General features: G+C 35.4%; 2 protein-coding genes across 6 annotated transcripts; one reads left to right on the forward strand and one right to left on the reverse strand.

Annotated features, from left to right (window-relative positions):
- The first annotated feature begins 1,008 nt into the window (after positions 1–1,008).
- On the forward strand, positions 1,009–3,997 carry LOC112802131 (probable protein ABIL5). 4 transcript variants are annotated; one of them, XM_072237521.1, is made up of 9 exons: positions 1,009–1,136; positions 1,241–1,403; positions 1,503–1,585; positions 2,372–2,519; positions 2,831–2,930; positions 3,080–3,116; positions 3,246–3,400; positions 3,493–3,557; positions 3,648–3,997. In XM_072237521.1, the coding sequence occupies exons 1-9, from the start codon at positions 1,132–1,134 to the stop codon at positions 3,732–3,734; spliced, it is 843 nt and encodes a 280-aa protein (XP_072093622.1). In that variant the 5' UTR covers positions 1,009–1,131; the 3' UTR covers positions 3,735–3,997. The 4 variants fall into 4 exon arrangements, with proteins under 4 accessions (XP_072093622.1, XP_072093621.1, XP_072093620.1 ...); XM_072237520.1 differs by having other exon boundaries at positions 1,018–1,136; positions 3,243–3,400; XM_072237519.1 differs by having other exon boundaries at positions 1,019–1,136; positions 3,487–3,557.
- Positions 3,984–7,151, reverse strand: LOC112802130 (rop guanine nucleotide exchange factor 9). Of its 2 annotated transcripts, XM_025845187.3 has the most exons (8): positions 6,710–6,907; positions 6,413–6,618; positions 6,183–6,299; positions 5,931–6,085; positions 5,685–5,759; positions 5,316–5,591; positions 4,902–5,219; positions 3,984–4,706 (listed from the first exon to the last, which is right to left on the reverse strand). In XM_025845187.3, the coding sequence occupies exons 2-8, from the start codon at positions 6,612–6,614 to the stop codon at positions 4,296–4,298; spliced, it is 1,554 nt and encodes a 517-aa protein (XP_025700972.1). In that variant the 5' UTR covers positions 6,615–6,618; positions 6,710–6,907; the 3' UTR covers positions 3,984–4,295. The 2 variants fall into 2 exon arrangements, with proteins under 2 accessions (XP_025700972.1, XP_025700971.1); XM_025845186.3 differs by having other exon boundaries at positions 6,413–7,151.
- Positions 7,152–17,460: the final 10,309 nt, after the last annotated feature.

Raw genomic sequence — 17,460 nt, forward strand, 5'->3', positions numbered from 1 at the left:
TATTTGAATGTTTCGTTTTAAAATGATAAATATACTTATAATCTTGTATAAGATAAGCTTAATGTTCATTTGTGCAAAATGTACACCAACTTAAACACATATACCCTATTATGTAGGGGTGTGCATGGTTCAGTTTTTCTATAACCTGGAACAAGAAATATCACTCTACTTTGTGATATTACCCATCCACATTGTGATTTCAAAAGTCATTTTTCTAACTTAACTACGTTAAAGCTTGCACAATTCTATCTATGAAGTAGTTTCAACATCTTGAGTTCTCTATCTGTGATTTGAGGAAAGGATAACGTGTTAAAATTTGTTATGCATGTGGCAGAAATTGAATTGCTTAGAAAAATGGCTTTGGCAATTGGCATGGTTCCCTATTTCATGAGTCATTCAAAAGTCAAAACTACTCTTTCAAATATTTTAAAAGAGTAGAAAATTTTCAACTACCCAAAAAAAAAAGAGAGAAGCTATGCATGAAGCACACGTAGCTAAATATACAAAATTAAACGTCCTTAAAACCTTTGTGTGTACTTTAAGAATTTGCATTTCCAAGCAACATGCGTTTCTATTTTCTATAGTGGTCAATGTAGTGGGAGAACCAAGTATAAATTTATTTTCTCCCCCCTTTTCTTTTCTTTCATATTTTCACGCCAGATATTAATCTTAAGCACATTGTCCTTTCTTCATTATGAGGCATCCGTTGGAATTAAGCTTCTATTCACATGCATAACTGTCACATGAACCTTTGCAATTGCATGTGCTGTTTAACACTAACGAAACTCAAAACTAGTCCCTTATTTCTAGCCATTCATTTTGCATTAATGTAACCATTGATTATTGATTATGATCTTATCTCATAATAACTATAGTAATTGTACACCACTAATATCTTGTCTTCTATCAGAAGAATTTTCAGATGATAATCTCACTCTTTTGTGCTTCTGCCATACTTATATTTTAAATGCTTTCTGCCATTCCATGTGTGTCAGAATCGTTGGCGTGCCTTTTTAAATTTACAAAAAAGCTACTCACAAAAAGGGAAGAACAGAATGTCACGGGACTTAAAAATGAAAACTGCTATTTCACTTATTTTGTCATTTTGCAACATATTTTGAGTGATTGGTAATGAGGTGAAGACAAAGTGTCATTTTACTGAGTTTTGTTTTGTTTTGTTTCAACCTCTCGGTCACCATCTTATTATAAGGTGCAACAAAACCAATGCATATATCCACAGGTCTCATTCAGAAAACAGACTTGTAGATAAGGAACTTGTTCACACTTCAACTGATATCAGTAACAAGAGCATGGAGCTGAGTTTCAAGTCCTTTTGTCTTGAGAAACAAGATGAGGCTGAGACTGAGGCAGAAGAAGGCATGGGATTTTACAAGTCTCTTCAGGTTTATTTACAATTACATGCTGTTTTTGTAATCTTTTTTTTTTTTTTTCTCCTTGGAACAGTTTCATGCATTGTTGATTTTTTTTTTTTTTTTTGGCAGGAGTTAAGAGAACTAAGGTCTCAGCTTCACCATGCTGCAGATTTCTGTGAAACAACATTCTTGAAAGGCACATCAAAGAAAGAGTGAGTCCTCTAAACTCAGTAACTGATGCTGCTATATATATATATATATATATATATATATATATATATATATATATATGCCAATGTCAGAGTTATTCTCTGCCTTTGGATTCAGCCTTCTGGAGAATTCATACACCTTGAGGAGGTCCATGCATATGCCAAGATTTTCTGTTTCTTTCTTTAAGTTTATTTTTTTGTTATGAATAATTCTTTTGATGGAGAATTTTCTAACACAGTGCAGAGCCTATATCAGTTCAAACTTGGTCTTAGATTCATATACCATAGTATATAGCCACGGACAATAATACATGTTAAGATCTTCCCTTTTTTTTTTTTGCTTTTGTTAATGTAGAAATGAAAAATAAAAAAAATATATCAAACATTTTTTTTGCATTTGTATAATAGGGGACCACTCACTCACAGATTCTGTTACTGTTGGAATATCCCACAAATCAATGAGTCTTTTCTTTAACATGTTTGCTAAACTAGTAGGGAAAATGGACTATATGAGGAAGGGTGATGAAAATTTTTATCCTCTTTAAGCCAAACACAAATATATTAACCATACCTTATTGTGGGATTTTTGAATCCCACATACTTTGCTTATAAATCTAGAACATGCTGCAAAACAATTTTAAATTTGGATTATCCAGGTAACCCTTTTAAAAAAATTTTCTTTTTCTTGGTACATGTACTTTCTAAGTTTTTTTTCTATGAGAAAGTTTGTTTGGTTGCTTCACATGTTAACATGACACTGACAAATTGGAACTTGTTACATTCTTGCAGTGTTGTGGAGAATACAAAAGAATACATATGCAGGGCAGTGGTCACTGTAGTTGATCATCTTGGAAATGTTTCTGCCAATCTTGATGCCCTTATATCTCAAACAAATGCATTTTCTGATGCTGAGTTAAGAATCCAATGCCTCAAACAGGTTAGTATTCTACTTTGCACTTAGCTTAAATTATGCATAACAGTACTAATATTCCCACACCAGTTTGATATATTAATTTTAGAACTGTTTATTTTAGTTAGTAGTTTTTGTTTTGTTGCTTAATGCCTTAATCTGTGGTTTATTTGACTGCTAAGCAGTGACATAACTTATATTCAATGATGAAGAATTTCTAACCACATTATAAGCAATTAGTAGGTACCACGACTTGTGTATAAATGTTCAATTGATAAAAGAATAAACAAAATTCTAAAATATTCAACACAGTTACTAAAGATGGTGCTTTTTGACAGAGACTTCTCTCATGTGAACAATATGCTGATAAGCTTGCCCTCACCAAGATGCAATGGAGGGAGAACTTGCCAAGATTCCATTCAAGATATTTATCGACACGTAAATACTTTATGTCATCCATTGATTTTTTTTTCCCCCTGATAGGCACAACAAACTTTGCAAATCAGTTACATTGAATTATCACTGTTGTTCCATCATCTTGTTTTTTCCCCCCTAATTTTATATTTTTAATTACTTTCCATGATCAGCAATCACTCTTGAGAGATCAAGCAGTGAAAAATCAAGGTACCTCTTCATTCCTCAATAAAATTGAACATATGTTTTCTGATTCTCAGAATTTTCATTATGAAAGTGAAATAACGTAAACTTTAGTTTGATAGTTGTTACATTTTTTCCCCTCATTCAATGCAGAAGACCTGAAAGTGAAGTTTCTTCAAAACTGGAAGATAAACATGTACTGGAGACACATGAAGATTTACCTCTTTTTATGTACACTCAGAAACCACTTTCATCAAAGAATATGAAGTCAACCACTACTACAGTTAGTGACCATAAAAATTTGGCCATAGGTAAGCACCTTATGCTCTTTTAATGCCCAATAAACCTTATTCAAAATAATTTTATGTTCTAATGTAACTTTCTTTTCATATTAAAGCTGCAGTAGTACCTGTTCGCGATGGTTTATCAGTATTAACCAAAGTTTCAAATCCCACATTTCATTTCCAAGTGAGTTTTGTCTTCAACACTCTAGCAGCATACTAAACCAGGTTCTCTTTCTCATAGATTTCTTAATGTGCATTGCTTGATTGTTTGTAGGGTACCCCGAAGATTGGACGTCATAGAAGATCGTTGCATGGCAGTGACATCTTATGGCTTCTACGGCGTACTAAACGAACCCTTTGAAAACTAGACTGTTAACAATGTATAGCTTCATCTTCTAGTCTTCAGCACTCTTGGTTATTCATTTGTTTCTGGAATTGTTTCCTCATGAGCATATGTTGCAATTTAATGTTATCTGTGGTAATCAAGAACCAAACACTAAAAGCTACTATGTAGTTTAGGCACTTCTCAAACATTGTCTTACTCTTTTGTGAACTTAGGAACAAGACATTTTTATGCTTAACACAAGTTTTAAACAAATAGTCCTAAACATTATTTCCCAGAAAGCTGCTAGATTCTCATGTTTTGCTTTAGTTTTATTTCATATTTCTGACAAATGAACAAAATTATCTTATGAAATACTAAATATATACACCAGAAGCAGCACAGGTCTTCCACTATCTTAAAAAAGTAAAGGAATAAAGAATTTACAAGCAGTGCAAAAAATTCAAAACCTAAGAGCCTGACTGAAATAATGTACAAGCCTGATATTTAAGAAGCATAAGACTCTATATTGGGTGTCTACATCTGCACTGTAAATGTTGTTTATTTGTGTTCTACCTTGCTCCTTCTTTGATATTAACATCAATCTCGGCCTATAGGACTTTTCATCGAAGTCAAGCTTTCAAGCTTATCCACATAGTATGCTCTCTTTGGTGTTGTTGCTAAGCTTTCATCTAAGTCTCCTGTAGTCTTTACATGATCACTCCCTTCCTTGGATGCATTCCAACCCATGAAGTCTGAGAGAGTCATTGATGCCGTTGGTGTCCCGTCAGAATGTTGTGAGGTTCCTGCCTCTTCTTCCTCTGGATTCGGGGATCTCTCCCCACTTGCAGACAAAGAAACAGGCGAGAACCTCCTGTTGTTACTCACTGCCAATGATGGATTACGTGTCAATGAATCAGCATATAAGACATCCTCAATCCTTGACATAACTGTGTGAGCTAGGCTTTCTATTACTCTTGAGTAGCTTTCTAGAATGGCGTGTCCCACATCCTGCACATATTCGGAAAGAATCAAACTTCATTAGTACCCAAATAGTTTCTATTTCCAAGTTTCTGTTTTTAAGTTTTAATTACAAAAGTGGCATCTACAAAAGTTTGTTTTTACTACTTTCTTCACGAAATCCTGAGTACAGAAACAATTTGAGAAGCAAACCAAATATGTGCTTAGGTGGAATGTTGTTTTCACCTTGTTATATTGGATTTTGCAAATATCAAGTTGAGATTGTGGAAGTCCTGGGTAGTTCTGCTTGATTAGCAGCAATACCGTCTCCGCTCTCTCCTCAAAGAGTTCCCTTTTCCCCATGCTCACTGCTGAACTCCACTTGCTACTATCCTTGTTGTTCATCTTCCTTTTCCATATCACTATAGAAGCTTCAATCCTATTCTTCAGGTCAAGCACCTTATGTTCTGTTGACATGTCCATTGTTTGGAGGAATTGACCAGGATCAAAGAAATCCTCAGTAATGATCTTGTATGCTGATTCGCCAAGGCTTTCTCTACCATTCTGCGAAAGGAGTGAAGCAGAACATCAACTGAAATTCTTAGTTCTGACGAAGTATATGAGCCAGTTAGACTCTTTTGGTCTAATTTTATACATTACCTTAGGGAGAGATTCCATATAGTTATCAGGGATTGCCATCTCTGCTAGCACTTGCGCGTTTATTGCCATGGCTGCCTTGAGAACCTGGTTAACGGAGTCCTTTTGACACTGTATCCATTTCAAAGCTAGATCTGACAAACCTGTTGGTGGAACCTTAACTGTTGGCAGCCACCACTTGTCATTCTTCCTTTGATTGCTGGTTTTATCGTCGCCCTTCTCGTCGCTTTTATCAACATACCAGAATTCATTGTGATCTCTAAAGTTATCCAAGGTATCCTGTTCCATTGCTAAATAGTTAATTCAAAGTGATTGAAACAAAGCCATTTGAATAGTTATGCAGAAAAAAGGATCATATAGTTAGCTACTTACAATGAGCATTGCATCAAGTTTGCGCAAGGCAGGGATGTTCACGACCAAATCTGCTCTTTGTCGTGTCGTCATGATCTACATGAAGCCATAACATATTATTTTATATGAAGTATGAATCACTGAAAATAAAATCTTTACTATAAGTTAACTCAGAGTTAAACTTTATAACTAAGCTTAACATAGCCGGTCCTAAAGCTACACAAAAGAGGAGGTCGTGTTACTGTGTTAGGCTTAGGGGGTGCCCACCTCCATGGTTGTTCCATTTTTAGCTAACTGCTGTGATGGAGCGAATTCAACAATGTGATCAGTCACCGATAGAAGCCACTCAATTTCTTTTCGCCACCTGGCCTTCTTATCTGGAGACATTGGCTTCAGCTTCGATATTTCTCCGAAAACAGATGCTGCATAGCATAAAAACCACAACCGGATTATTGAAAATGGACATTTCATGAGACAACAGATCCAATTGGTAACAATCTGAAAATATATGTCCTTTACCAGCTAGATTTGTTATGGCATTTGACAAAGCCAATGCTGAAGAAACACCATTTCCTGCACCTGACATGTCTTCTCCTAAAAGTAACTTACCAAACCTATCCTTGATCATGTCAGCTTCTGAACAATAGAACAAAAAAGAAAGAAAACTTTATACCAGATTGATTTAACTGCAATCTAGAACCAATAACAAGCTTGACATAAAAGGTAAAGGGTAATAATGTTATATATACCAGTTGGGGGCCTGGGAGGAATCTTTGGTATTTGAACACCTGAACTTGTTGCTTGATCATTATTGAGGACACGTCCAATTGGCTTAACTTCGACTGTATTTCTTGCCTCGTAGCTTCTCGAGTAAATCTTATTGTTTTCATCATCTTCGTCGCTATCCCTATCGAATAAGCCATAAATATGGCTCTTTGGGATATCAAACATCCTCCTGAAATGAAAAGATTTTGACTTCTGCATGCTGTGTGAATGACCGAAATGGCGAACCATTTGTTGATTAGATTCAAAAAGTCAAAAGAAACCTTTTTCTGCTTCTTCTTCTTGATATAGCACCAACACCAAAAGTACTACTTGATCAATGAGAGATAGAACAGAAACCTTCAAACAAAATAAGATGTTGTAAACAAAACTACCTAGGGGGGGGGGGGGGGGTGGGCTAGACCACAATGGACTTTCATTGAACATGTGGTGTGCATGTTTTTGATATGGTTGAAAGAAATGGGAAGTAATCTGTTGAGTTTGTTTCATGAATGAATGAAATGTGAGGTTAATACTAGCCTATTGCTTTTACCATAATTGACTCTAAAAAGTAAAAACCATAGACCCTTAATCACTGAACCATTTTTTTTCTCCCTCTAATTCTCTACCATAATTGCTTTGTTCTTATCAAAGATATATACCTACCGTCTAAAATTGGAAAAATGAAATTAAATGGTACATGTTGAAGAAAAAGAAGTATATGATAAAGGGAATGAATGAATGCGGAAAAATGGCATACATTAAGGGTCATAATAATTTTGTTAATTTGGATTGGGAATTGGATTAATTGGCGGAGAGCCTCAAATTGAGCTGGACTATAATTAGAACAAGCTATTGATATTGTAACTCCCTGATACTGCACAAAATAATATTAATTAGGTGGCTTTGATTACGTGCACACCTCACACTAACTATTAGTAATTATTAATTAGGACATAATTTTACATAAAAGGGAGTTGTATACTTTGAAATGCTATCTCATCAAAAAGAAAAAGAGAAAATATCATTAGCTTAATATAATAAATGCATTTTTTCATTTTACTTTTTTAAGAATCAACAATATGTGTTATATATATATATATATATATATATATATATATATAATATAATATAATATAATTGTACATTTGAGAAATTTTCATTGGTGATTATATACACAAAACAAAATTTGAACTCCTAAATTCTTAATATTTACTAATGTGTTCTCCGCGTTTTACCTAAATTGTCTCACAATTTTATTTTTCTTAGTTTGATACTCGATATAATATGCACATAGAAATTTATATATAAATAACAAAATTTTATTTGTTTTTTGAAGTGTTGTTTTTAAATAACGTATATTTTACATATTGTTTGCTCGTTAGATTTTATTAAGTTATTAATTGTCGTTTTTTAATATTTATATGAAATCATTATATACAAAAAATTGTATATGAAAAATAAACTGATTAATATTTATTTATAAATTAAAATTTTTAATCTTTATTATAAAATCACTCATCTTCAAAATTTAAATTTTTAAGATTATTTAATATTATTTTATTAAATCAAATTTATTTTTTACATTTTATAATAAATTATACTTCTGTATATTTTCTCTATATCATAAATTACAATTATGATAAATTTTCAAGATTTTAATTATAATCAATAAATTAAACGTAGGAATACATATATTAAATATTGGGCGGTGTTATGTTGATACATAAAGAATTATCAGTGTTGATTCTTTTATCTATCTAATATTATAAGATTTAGTTTGTTTTATTTAGTTATTCTTTTGGTACTTGGAACACACATGACACATATTTTTATAATAGAGATTCTTTTTATTTTTTTGGTTTACAACAGGGCCTAAGGCCCAAGAAAAGCAAACTAAGAGGAAACTAAAGATTTGGGTTACCAACGCAAGTTGGCACAGATGGATGAGGGTCTGTGTCCCTTAACCATCTCTCCCGGATTTGATACTCACTGGAGGATGGAAATGGAGCTTGCTTGTTTGGAAAGGTCGCCCACTTTGTGTGCCTCTGCAGTACCCGAGGGATTAGTCATTGGACTTCCGGCTTGATGGATACCCTGGTGCAAACCAAAAATAAAAAAAGATTCGGGTTGAGAAACCCTTGAAGCATCACAAGATAGCATACTCATAAGAGCAGCAGGGGGGTGTTCCATATTTGGGTGGAGGCCTCCTGATTGATGCTGAAATTAGCCAACCAATCTGCACAACCATTGGCTTCCCTATAGATATGGGAAATTCGAATATCCCAATCCCTCTTCATAGTTCATATATTCATGGATGCGGGAATATAAAATAGAGCTAGAGTTGCGCCACTCTTTATGACTCTGAATGGCAGTGATAACTGCCTTGGAGTCACATTCAAACCACACTTTCTTGAACCCCAATGTCCACGCCATTTCCATGCCAATGTACAGACCCCATAGCTCGGCCAAAAACGCTGCACAATTACCAAGCCGTCTGGTGAATCCCATGATCTAGCAACCATCACTATTTCTAAGTAGTCCTCCACAGCCTGAGTGACCGTTAGTATTCTTGGCAACACCGTCTGTATTCACCTTGATCCAATTCATCATGGGAGCCTGCCATTTGAGCTGACCCTCGCTCCTGGTTCTATTTTGAGTCCTTGGACTGCCTCTGTCAAAGGCTTTATGGACAGAAGCCACATAATCTTGAATGATGAGGTGCCCCGATGGAGGTCTCTTGAAAGGGGGTTGAAAAATCTCCATATTCCGCCAATTCCAAAGCTTCCAACATGTTATTGGGAAGACATCTCTCCACTGAGTGTTCATATGTATTCCCCAATTAGAGGATAGGCAGGCATTGACCCACTCAACCAAGGGGAGTTGAAGAAAAATTTGTAGTTTCCCTGGTTTGATCAATTTTTTCCAGATAGGCAAAGCTCCATCACAGAGCAAGGTATCCTCCACTTTGTGTCGACAGTGGTGGCACCTTGGGTCTGATCCATACCATTTGTGTCTCTTCTCCTTGGTGATAATTCTATTATGGGTGGCTTGCCAGAGGAACATTTTCACGTGCTGAGGTCCTTTCTAGGCCCAAATCTTATCCCAAACCAAGATGTGCTGTGGGGAAGCCTGCTGTTGGGAAGCCTTGGATATGAGTTGGTAGGCTGAACTCACAGAGAATCTTCCATCAGGCGTCGCCTTCCAAGCAAGCGAGTCTGGAGGATCCGAACTTCTAGGAGGGGGAGCAGCTTCTATACGAAATATGCAGTCATTAGGCAATAGATGCTTGACTTTATCTAGGTTCCAGTCACCGTGGTCATTGGTCAATTCTCGAACTTTAGCCTCAGTGTTTCCAACATCCGAGGTGGGGAGAGCAAGCTCTATAAGAGGCTGGTCCATGTCAAGCCAAACATCCCTCCAAAATAGCGTATTTAAACCATTGCCAATTCTGTGTATAGTATTTTCTTTTATGAACGGCCACATGGGAGCAAGGTTATTCCAAAGACTAGAACAGTTAGCCGTTCGATGAGTCAGATACGGGTTTTTGTCGAGGTCATATTTGGCCCAGATTAAGGATGCCCAAAGATCGTCCAGCTTGTCGATCAACTCCCAGCTGATCTTAGCTAAGAAAGCCTTGTTCATGGTATTTAAATTTTTCATTCCAAGACCACCCATAGTTTTTGGGAGGCACAATGTATGCCAGCCTATAAGATGAGCCTTCCTGTTAGAGTCATCTGATCCCCAAATAAAGGCTCGTTGAGCCTTCTCTATTTCATTACAGATAGATATAGGGATTCGATTATGTTGCATCGAAAAGTAGGCCACTGGGCTGATTGCTGATTGAGCCAAAGTCACCCTACCAGCCATAGACAAACATTTCTGTTTCCAACCTTGTAGCATGACCATCAATGATATAAGCTCCTAGATATCGACCAATTTCTCTGGTTTCATTAAACCCCGAGTAAAGAGGTGATTTCCTTTCTAGTGCTTTCTCCTACTTTCCTCGAGAAGTAGATCTGAGTTTTTTGAGCATTTATAATCTGTCCAGAGGCCTCGCTAAATTTATTCAAGCATTTCATTATGTTTTCCATCTGATGCTTGGAGGCTTCCGCAAACAGCATTATGTCATCTGCGAACATGAGATGCGAGACAATAGGGCCTTTCCTCCCGACTCTAAACGGTTTCCAATATCCATTCGTGACCATGTCCTCGATCATATGAGACAACCGATCCAGGAAAATAACAAAAATATAAGGAGAAAGGGGATCCCCTTGACGAATACCACAAGAAGGGAGGAACTTTTCTGTGAGCTCACCATTCCACAAAATTTGAAAACTAGAGGTATTTATACACCTCATAATAATGTTAGTAATCTCAGGTGGCAACGAAAAGTCTTGGAGAGATTTTTTAATGAAGGACCAACTTAACCTGTCATAGGCCTTTTCAAGGTCAATTTTGATAGCCATGTACCCATTTCCAGCTCTAATTTTCCTCATAGAATGAACAATTTCTTGTGCCACTATTATGTTATGTTGAATCCTTCTCCCTGGTATGAAGCTGGTCTGGGCAGGCGATATACGACCATCAAGCAAAGGCTTAATTCTATTTGCTATGATCTTTGTTATAACCTTGTAAGAGACATTGCACAAAGCAATGGGCCTGAACCGAGAAACAAATTCAGGGTACTCAATTTTTGGAACGAGGGCCAGCAGAGTATTGTTTATCTCTTGAATTAGCTCCGGGCTATGCCAACACCTCCGAACATACTCCTTGAGGCTTTCCACCACTATGGACCAATTTTCCTTGTAAAAACCAGCTGGAAGGCCATCATCTCCAGGGACTTTGAGAGAACCCATTGAGAAGAGAGCCATTTCAGTTTCTTCTTCGGTTACAAAGGACCTCAATTTACTGATATTGATATTGTTCAATTTTGGATAGAAGTGCTCGGTGTTGATGGTACCACTTCTATAAATCTCCGATTCAGTAAAAAGATTGCGGAAATATTGACAAACGTGAAACCTCAAGTTATCATCATCTTCTATCCACTCCCCATTGGAACCTCTGAGTTTGAGGATTCTGTTCCTGCGCCTTCTAATCATAGTCCGCATATGGAAGTAGCGAGTGTTGCGATCCCCTTCCACCAACCAATTTTTCCTGGATTTTTGCAACCAAAACACATGCTCTTTCTCAAGGATAGTTTCCAGCTCTTCACTCAACTCTGCCTCCAGATTGTCAAGATAGTCACTTTTACCATACCTGGGAGAATTCTGAATGCCCCTGAGTCTGGCAAGAATTTGCTTCTTTTGCTGGAAGATATGTCCAAACACTTGTTGGTTCCACTTTTTTATTTTGGTAACAAAGGATTGGATAGTCAGGTTAAGGGGGAGATCCGATTGCCAATTTTCTCTCATAAAGGAGTTAAAATCCTCATGCTGCATCCCCATGAATTCAAAGCGAAAAGGTCGAATCTTGGGGTTGTTCGATGATGTAGCAGAAGTTCTGATTAAAATCGGATGGTAGTCCGACTTCACCCTAGGAAGGGTTTCCACCGCAGCACTATGGAAAGTCAGATTTCATTCCACATTGCAGTAGGCTCTGTCCAAACGCTTAAAAGATTCCATCACCATTTTGCCAGATCGGTCCTCTCCAAGTGAATCGAGTTCCATGATACCCTAAGTCAATAAGATTGCAAGCATCCACCCATTCTTTGAAACGATGAATTTGGTTCGTATCACACAAGGCTCCCCCTTTTTTTTCGCTAGGATCACTTATTTCATTGAAATCACCACAGATTAGCCAAGGGCTTTGGATTGAGGAGGCTAAATCTTTAATATAACTCTGCACCTCTCTACGGAGATTGATTTGGGGATTCGCATATACTATAGTGAGCTCCCACTTCTTCCCTTCCTCTAGGACTTGGACATGTAAAGCTTGATTATACCTACTTATTTCTTGAACTCGGAGATTGGGATTTTTCCATAGCAACCAAATGCCTCCGGAAAATCCTTGAGCATCAACCACCATCTTGAAATTGAACCCCGCTTGCTTTATAGATTTTTCTGCCACCGCTACCTTGCATCTTGTTTCTAAGATAGCAACCATATCAGGCTTGTATTGAGATACATTGTTCTTCAGAGCTCTAACAAATTTTGGGCTACAGCCCCTCTGGCACACAAACAAATGGCTATTCTGAATTTTTTATTATGATTACGTGGTTAGTGTAAAACTTAGAAGTTTTTTTATTTTTTGAGACACACAAACAAATGGCTATTCTGAATTTTTTATTTTTTGGGACAGTAGCTAAGCAGAGTCTAAGTTTGGTTAATATTTTGTAGGCTTTTAATTGAAAATAAAAGTGGTCTTTTGGGGTTTTCGGTAGTCCGAAAGGCTTTTCTAGCCTTTGTTATTTGGGCTTTAATCATATGGGCCATATCCACACAGGGCTTGAAAGAATGCTTTTCCTATTTACTAACCAAACTGACAAATTTCAAGTAAAAAAGAACATAACAAATTTTAATAGAGAAAAGTATGTGACAAAAACCATTTTATCTAGTTAAGACCTTGGGCTAAATTTCTGCTAAACAAGTTGATAGGCCCAATTATGAACCACTGTGGCCCAGTATTACCAAAAAGAATTACGTTGTCCTCCCAGTTTTACCCTCTCATATTTTCAATGATATTATAAAGTCTACAAGTGCAATTTTTCGTCAAATAAATAAATAAAACTAACATTTATTATTAGATTGTAATAATTTACGTATTAGAAAATAAAGAAATTATTTACACTTTTTTTAGGGAAAAAAAAGACTGAACATATATGAGATAATTACATTTATGTGTATATAAAACAACTTAAGTATTGTCACCAGAAAGGCAAAAAGAAAGTAAAGGAAAATCTTAGATTTTTCTTTTGTAAAATATTAAAGATTTAAGTGAATTGAATCTTGTCCATATATATATATAGAAAACCTTTCTGCAACGATTAGTCAATTTTCAATCCAACTGGTCAGACTAGTTGGTCCTTTGTGTTTCTTGGAACACTATTAATATTTGATTACCTCATAATTGAGGTGACAAAATATTAGATATATATATATTGTACGTTACAATAAAAATTTACATCCTCCAAATAGTACCTAAAATATTTCTCTTACAAATCTCTGTGGCAATCTTATTGTATATATGTTCTGTCCAACCTCATCATCAGAATAAAGTGTACACACAAACCTTAACACAAAAAGCTAACTAAGCTTCAAAAGTTAACGAAATAGACATTATTATTATTATTATTATTATTATTATTATTATTATTATTATTATTATTATTATTATTATTATTATTATTATTATTATTATAATTATTATATGCAAAAAGCTTAACAGATATTATAATCTTATCTGGGTCGCTGGTCAATCTCTTTAGGATACAGGGAACTCGTTATTTGCAATAAAAAAATTCTTGTGATGAGCATATATATCTAGGGTGTGAGATATTATATTCATTTATATTTTACTTAAAAATAATAAAGCGCAAATCCGTTCGACACATATATAACTTTGCCAATGTATCTCAAGCAATCGTATTGTTGACAAACTAAGAAAAAAACATGACATGCACTACTTATACCATGTTGAGTTTGTCAATTGTCATAAGTGAAATTTCTAATCTTCTATTAACTATCATTATTTTAATACCCTTGATTTAAATTATTTCTTTCGTATGGTGTACTGCTTTTGAAATGAACCAACCAAAGAAACTCTGCCAAATCTCACTTTACTTTTTTTTTTCCCCCTTCATGATACCAAATGCCCAAATCTCACTCTAGCTAGGTGTAGTAAATTTAATATCTTATATTATATATTATGACATATCCACACACAACACATAAAGACAATATAAACCTATTACAGGAATATCTAATGGACTAATGAAACACAAAAAGAGGACAAGATAAAAAGATGTCTCGTTATGAAGCCTAACATTTATAAGTGACCACAAAAATACAAATGACAACAGCAACTAGCATTTGTTTCTTATCCTTTTTTTTTCCTCTAATCTACCGTGGGACCATATGTTTGAGGATTCTCCTTCAGCATCTTTCATGCCAGATTGCCAGCGATGAATTTAAAATGTTATGAAATTTTTTAGAGATAAGTCTCAATGTAGTCCCTGAAGTTGCACTCGAGCCTTATAATAGTTCTTGAACTTAAAAGTTTTTCAGAATCATCCCCAAACTTGCACTCCGGGACTCAAAGTGGTTCTTTCAGCAATTTCAGCACACGTGACGCAACCGGAAAGCTTAGCTGGCAGCGTTGGTGACACGTGGGACTCACAATAGCTAGCTGATGTGGCAGAGTAAACTCTTCCGACTCAATTTGGTCTCTCAGGTGAAGTTAAAACCCTAATCCCCTTTTTTGAATGCCACATTGTTCACTCTGCTGTCTCCTCGTTGGAGCTGGAAGTGAGCCAAGTTGAGCCGAGCTAGACCAAGCTCAAGCTCGGCTCACCAAAATTGAGCTTGGCTCACGGCTCGACTCATTAATAATCGAGCCTATTTCTTAAGCTCAAGCTCGGCTCACCGAAAACTCACGAGTTGGCTCAAATAATAGAAACATAAATACAAAATCTATAATTTTATATCAATAAATTATAACTTATATATTTTAAAAAATATTTAAAGAGAAAAATTTTATATATTGTTTATCTAGCAATAAATATAAATTTTTTATTTATGTCCTATATCAAAATTATATGTAATAAATAAATATAAAATTTTAAATAATTAAGATCATTAATGTATATAATTATATATTACTATTTCATATGTATATATATAATATTAAAAGTATAGACTAAATGCATATAGGATATATATATATATATATATATATATATATATATATATATATATATATATATATATATATATATATATATATATATATATATAATCAAGCCAGCTCACGAGCTAATGAGTTGAGCTTATCCAAGCTCAAGCTCAGCTCATTTAATTTATGAGCTCAATTTCAGGCTCAAGCTTGGCTCACCAGCTCACGAACTTAGCTTATCGAGCTATTAATGAGTCAAGCTCGAGCTGGCTCATGAGTTGGCTTGACTCACTTTCAGCCCTACTCCTCGTCGGTGCTGTGTTCTTCTGTTCTCCCTCTCTGAAGCCCGAAGGTTATGGCTAGCACGAGCAATGCAGCTGGGAGTTCGAACAACCCACGATCGTTTGGAAGCATCGTGAGGAGAATGAACAGAAACAAAAAAAGCTCGTTTGCCATAATGGTGTGCCTGCGGGTCGAGACCGGTGCTGCGGTGGTCAGGGACGGATTCTAATCCAGGAAGACCGTTCCTGGGTTGCCCAAACTACAATGTAAGTATTATTGTTGTTGATTGCTGTATTTATGGATATAAATTTTGCTGATTGAATTTTCTTTGATGTGCAGACTGTGGGTAAGAAATGGTGTGGATTATTTATGTAGGTTGATAAAGTTTTGGAAGATGCCATGCCATGTGATGATAGAATAAGAATTTAGTTGATGATGAAGAAGGGAAGATGAAGATGACTTGGAAATTTGGTAAATTAGAAGCTAAAATTAGGGTTCTAAAAATGGAAAAAATTTTGATGTTTGTGTTCATGCTACTGATTGTAATTGGTGTTCTTGTATTAAAGTTGGATAGACAGCAGGGTCAACTGTATCTAGCAAAAAACAAATGACATGCATGTTATATGCATTCCTTGTTCATGTACTTGTTCCTATCCTTTTGTTTGAAAGAAATGGAAATTAAAGTGTTTGATTATATGCATACTTTTGTTCCTGGACTTCTTTTCAATGAAATAGAAATGGACAGGATTTGAACTACTCTTAAGTCTATAACAGAGGATAAGATATAAACAAAAGGCTGAGAAAACTCAATTCAATAAAGTCATAATTCATAATTCATATTGGTAATGTTTAATTCAAAAAAGACATTATAGAGCCAAAACACCAAGTATATCAAAGTTGTTGATATATTGACTTGATAAAATTCAAATACTAAAATTTCCAAAACTGGGACAATATTTTAGGCATTGTAAACAACATCAGCAAAATAGATACAAAAAAACAGCCTGCTTTTCTTAAACATAATCATCCTAATCTTCATTTTTTGTGTCTGGGTGCCTTGAATCCAGGGTTGGACACAAACTTCATGAAATTTGCAAGCCTTGTAGCAGTTTCCTGTGTTGCACCTTGCATAGGGCCACTTGTTCAAATACTCCCAGGCTTCCTTATTAACCCTTTCAATCTTTTTTATGATATCAAGGAAGCCATCTTGGCTAGTACACCTTGCACAATCCCAAAGTAGCCCTCTAAACTGGAGATCCTTCCATTGCTTATTGAAGTTCTTCCACAGATGCCAAACATAGAATCTGTGATGGACATCTGGAAAAATCTCCTTAACTGCATTTATAAGGCCCAGATACCAAAGAAGGGGTCAGATAGTTGTTTTCGGACAGCAAAACTGTTCCTACAGTTATATAAGTGACATCAAAAGAGTCCCTAAACGTGTTCAAGTGACATCAAACTAGTCCCTAGACTTATGTAAGTGACATCAAACTAGTCCCTATACAGCACTGTTACAGAATATTATGCAGAACAGGATAAATGAGTAACAATAGATTGACAGAACATTATGCAGCATATAATCAGTCCAGAATTAATTCTGTATATATAGACAGTAGTCCAGTGTATTAACATCATATAATCAGTCCATGATTAATTCAGCATATATAATCAGCAATATGTGCCTTAAATCAAACTGGTAAATAAATCACAAGGACAGGCACCAAACTTCACTCTCCGTGTAGTTTCCCACAAAATCCAAGACCAATACCCTTTTTTTCTTTTACAACTGAGGAAAATATATATATACAACTACAACTTACTACCAACAAAAAAAGGCACACATAAATAAAGAAAATCTGCCAAATTTGGAGCTAAAGTAATCACTAACTAGAGAGGTTAAAAAAAAATAAAATAATATACA

Source organism: Arachis hypogaea, chromosome 5 (genome assembly GCF_003086295.3).
Source record: "Arachis hypogaea cultivar Tifrunner chromosome 5, arahy.Tifrunner.gnm2.J5K5, whole genome shotgun sequence".
Classification (NCBI taxonomy): domain Eukaryota; kingdom Viridiplantae; phylum Streptophyta; class Magnoliopsida; order Fabales; family Fabaceae; genus Arachis; species Arachis hypogaea.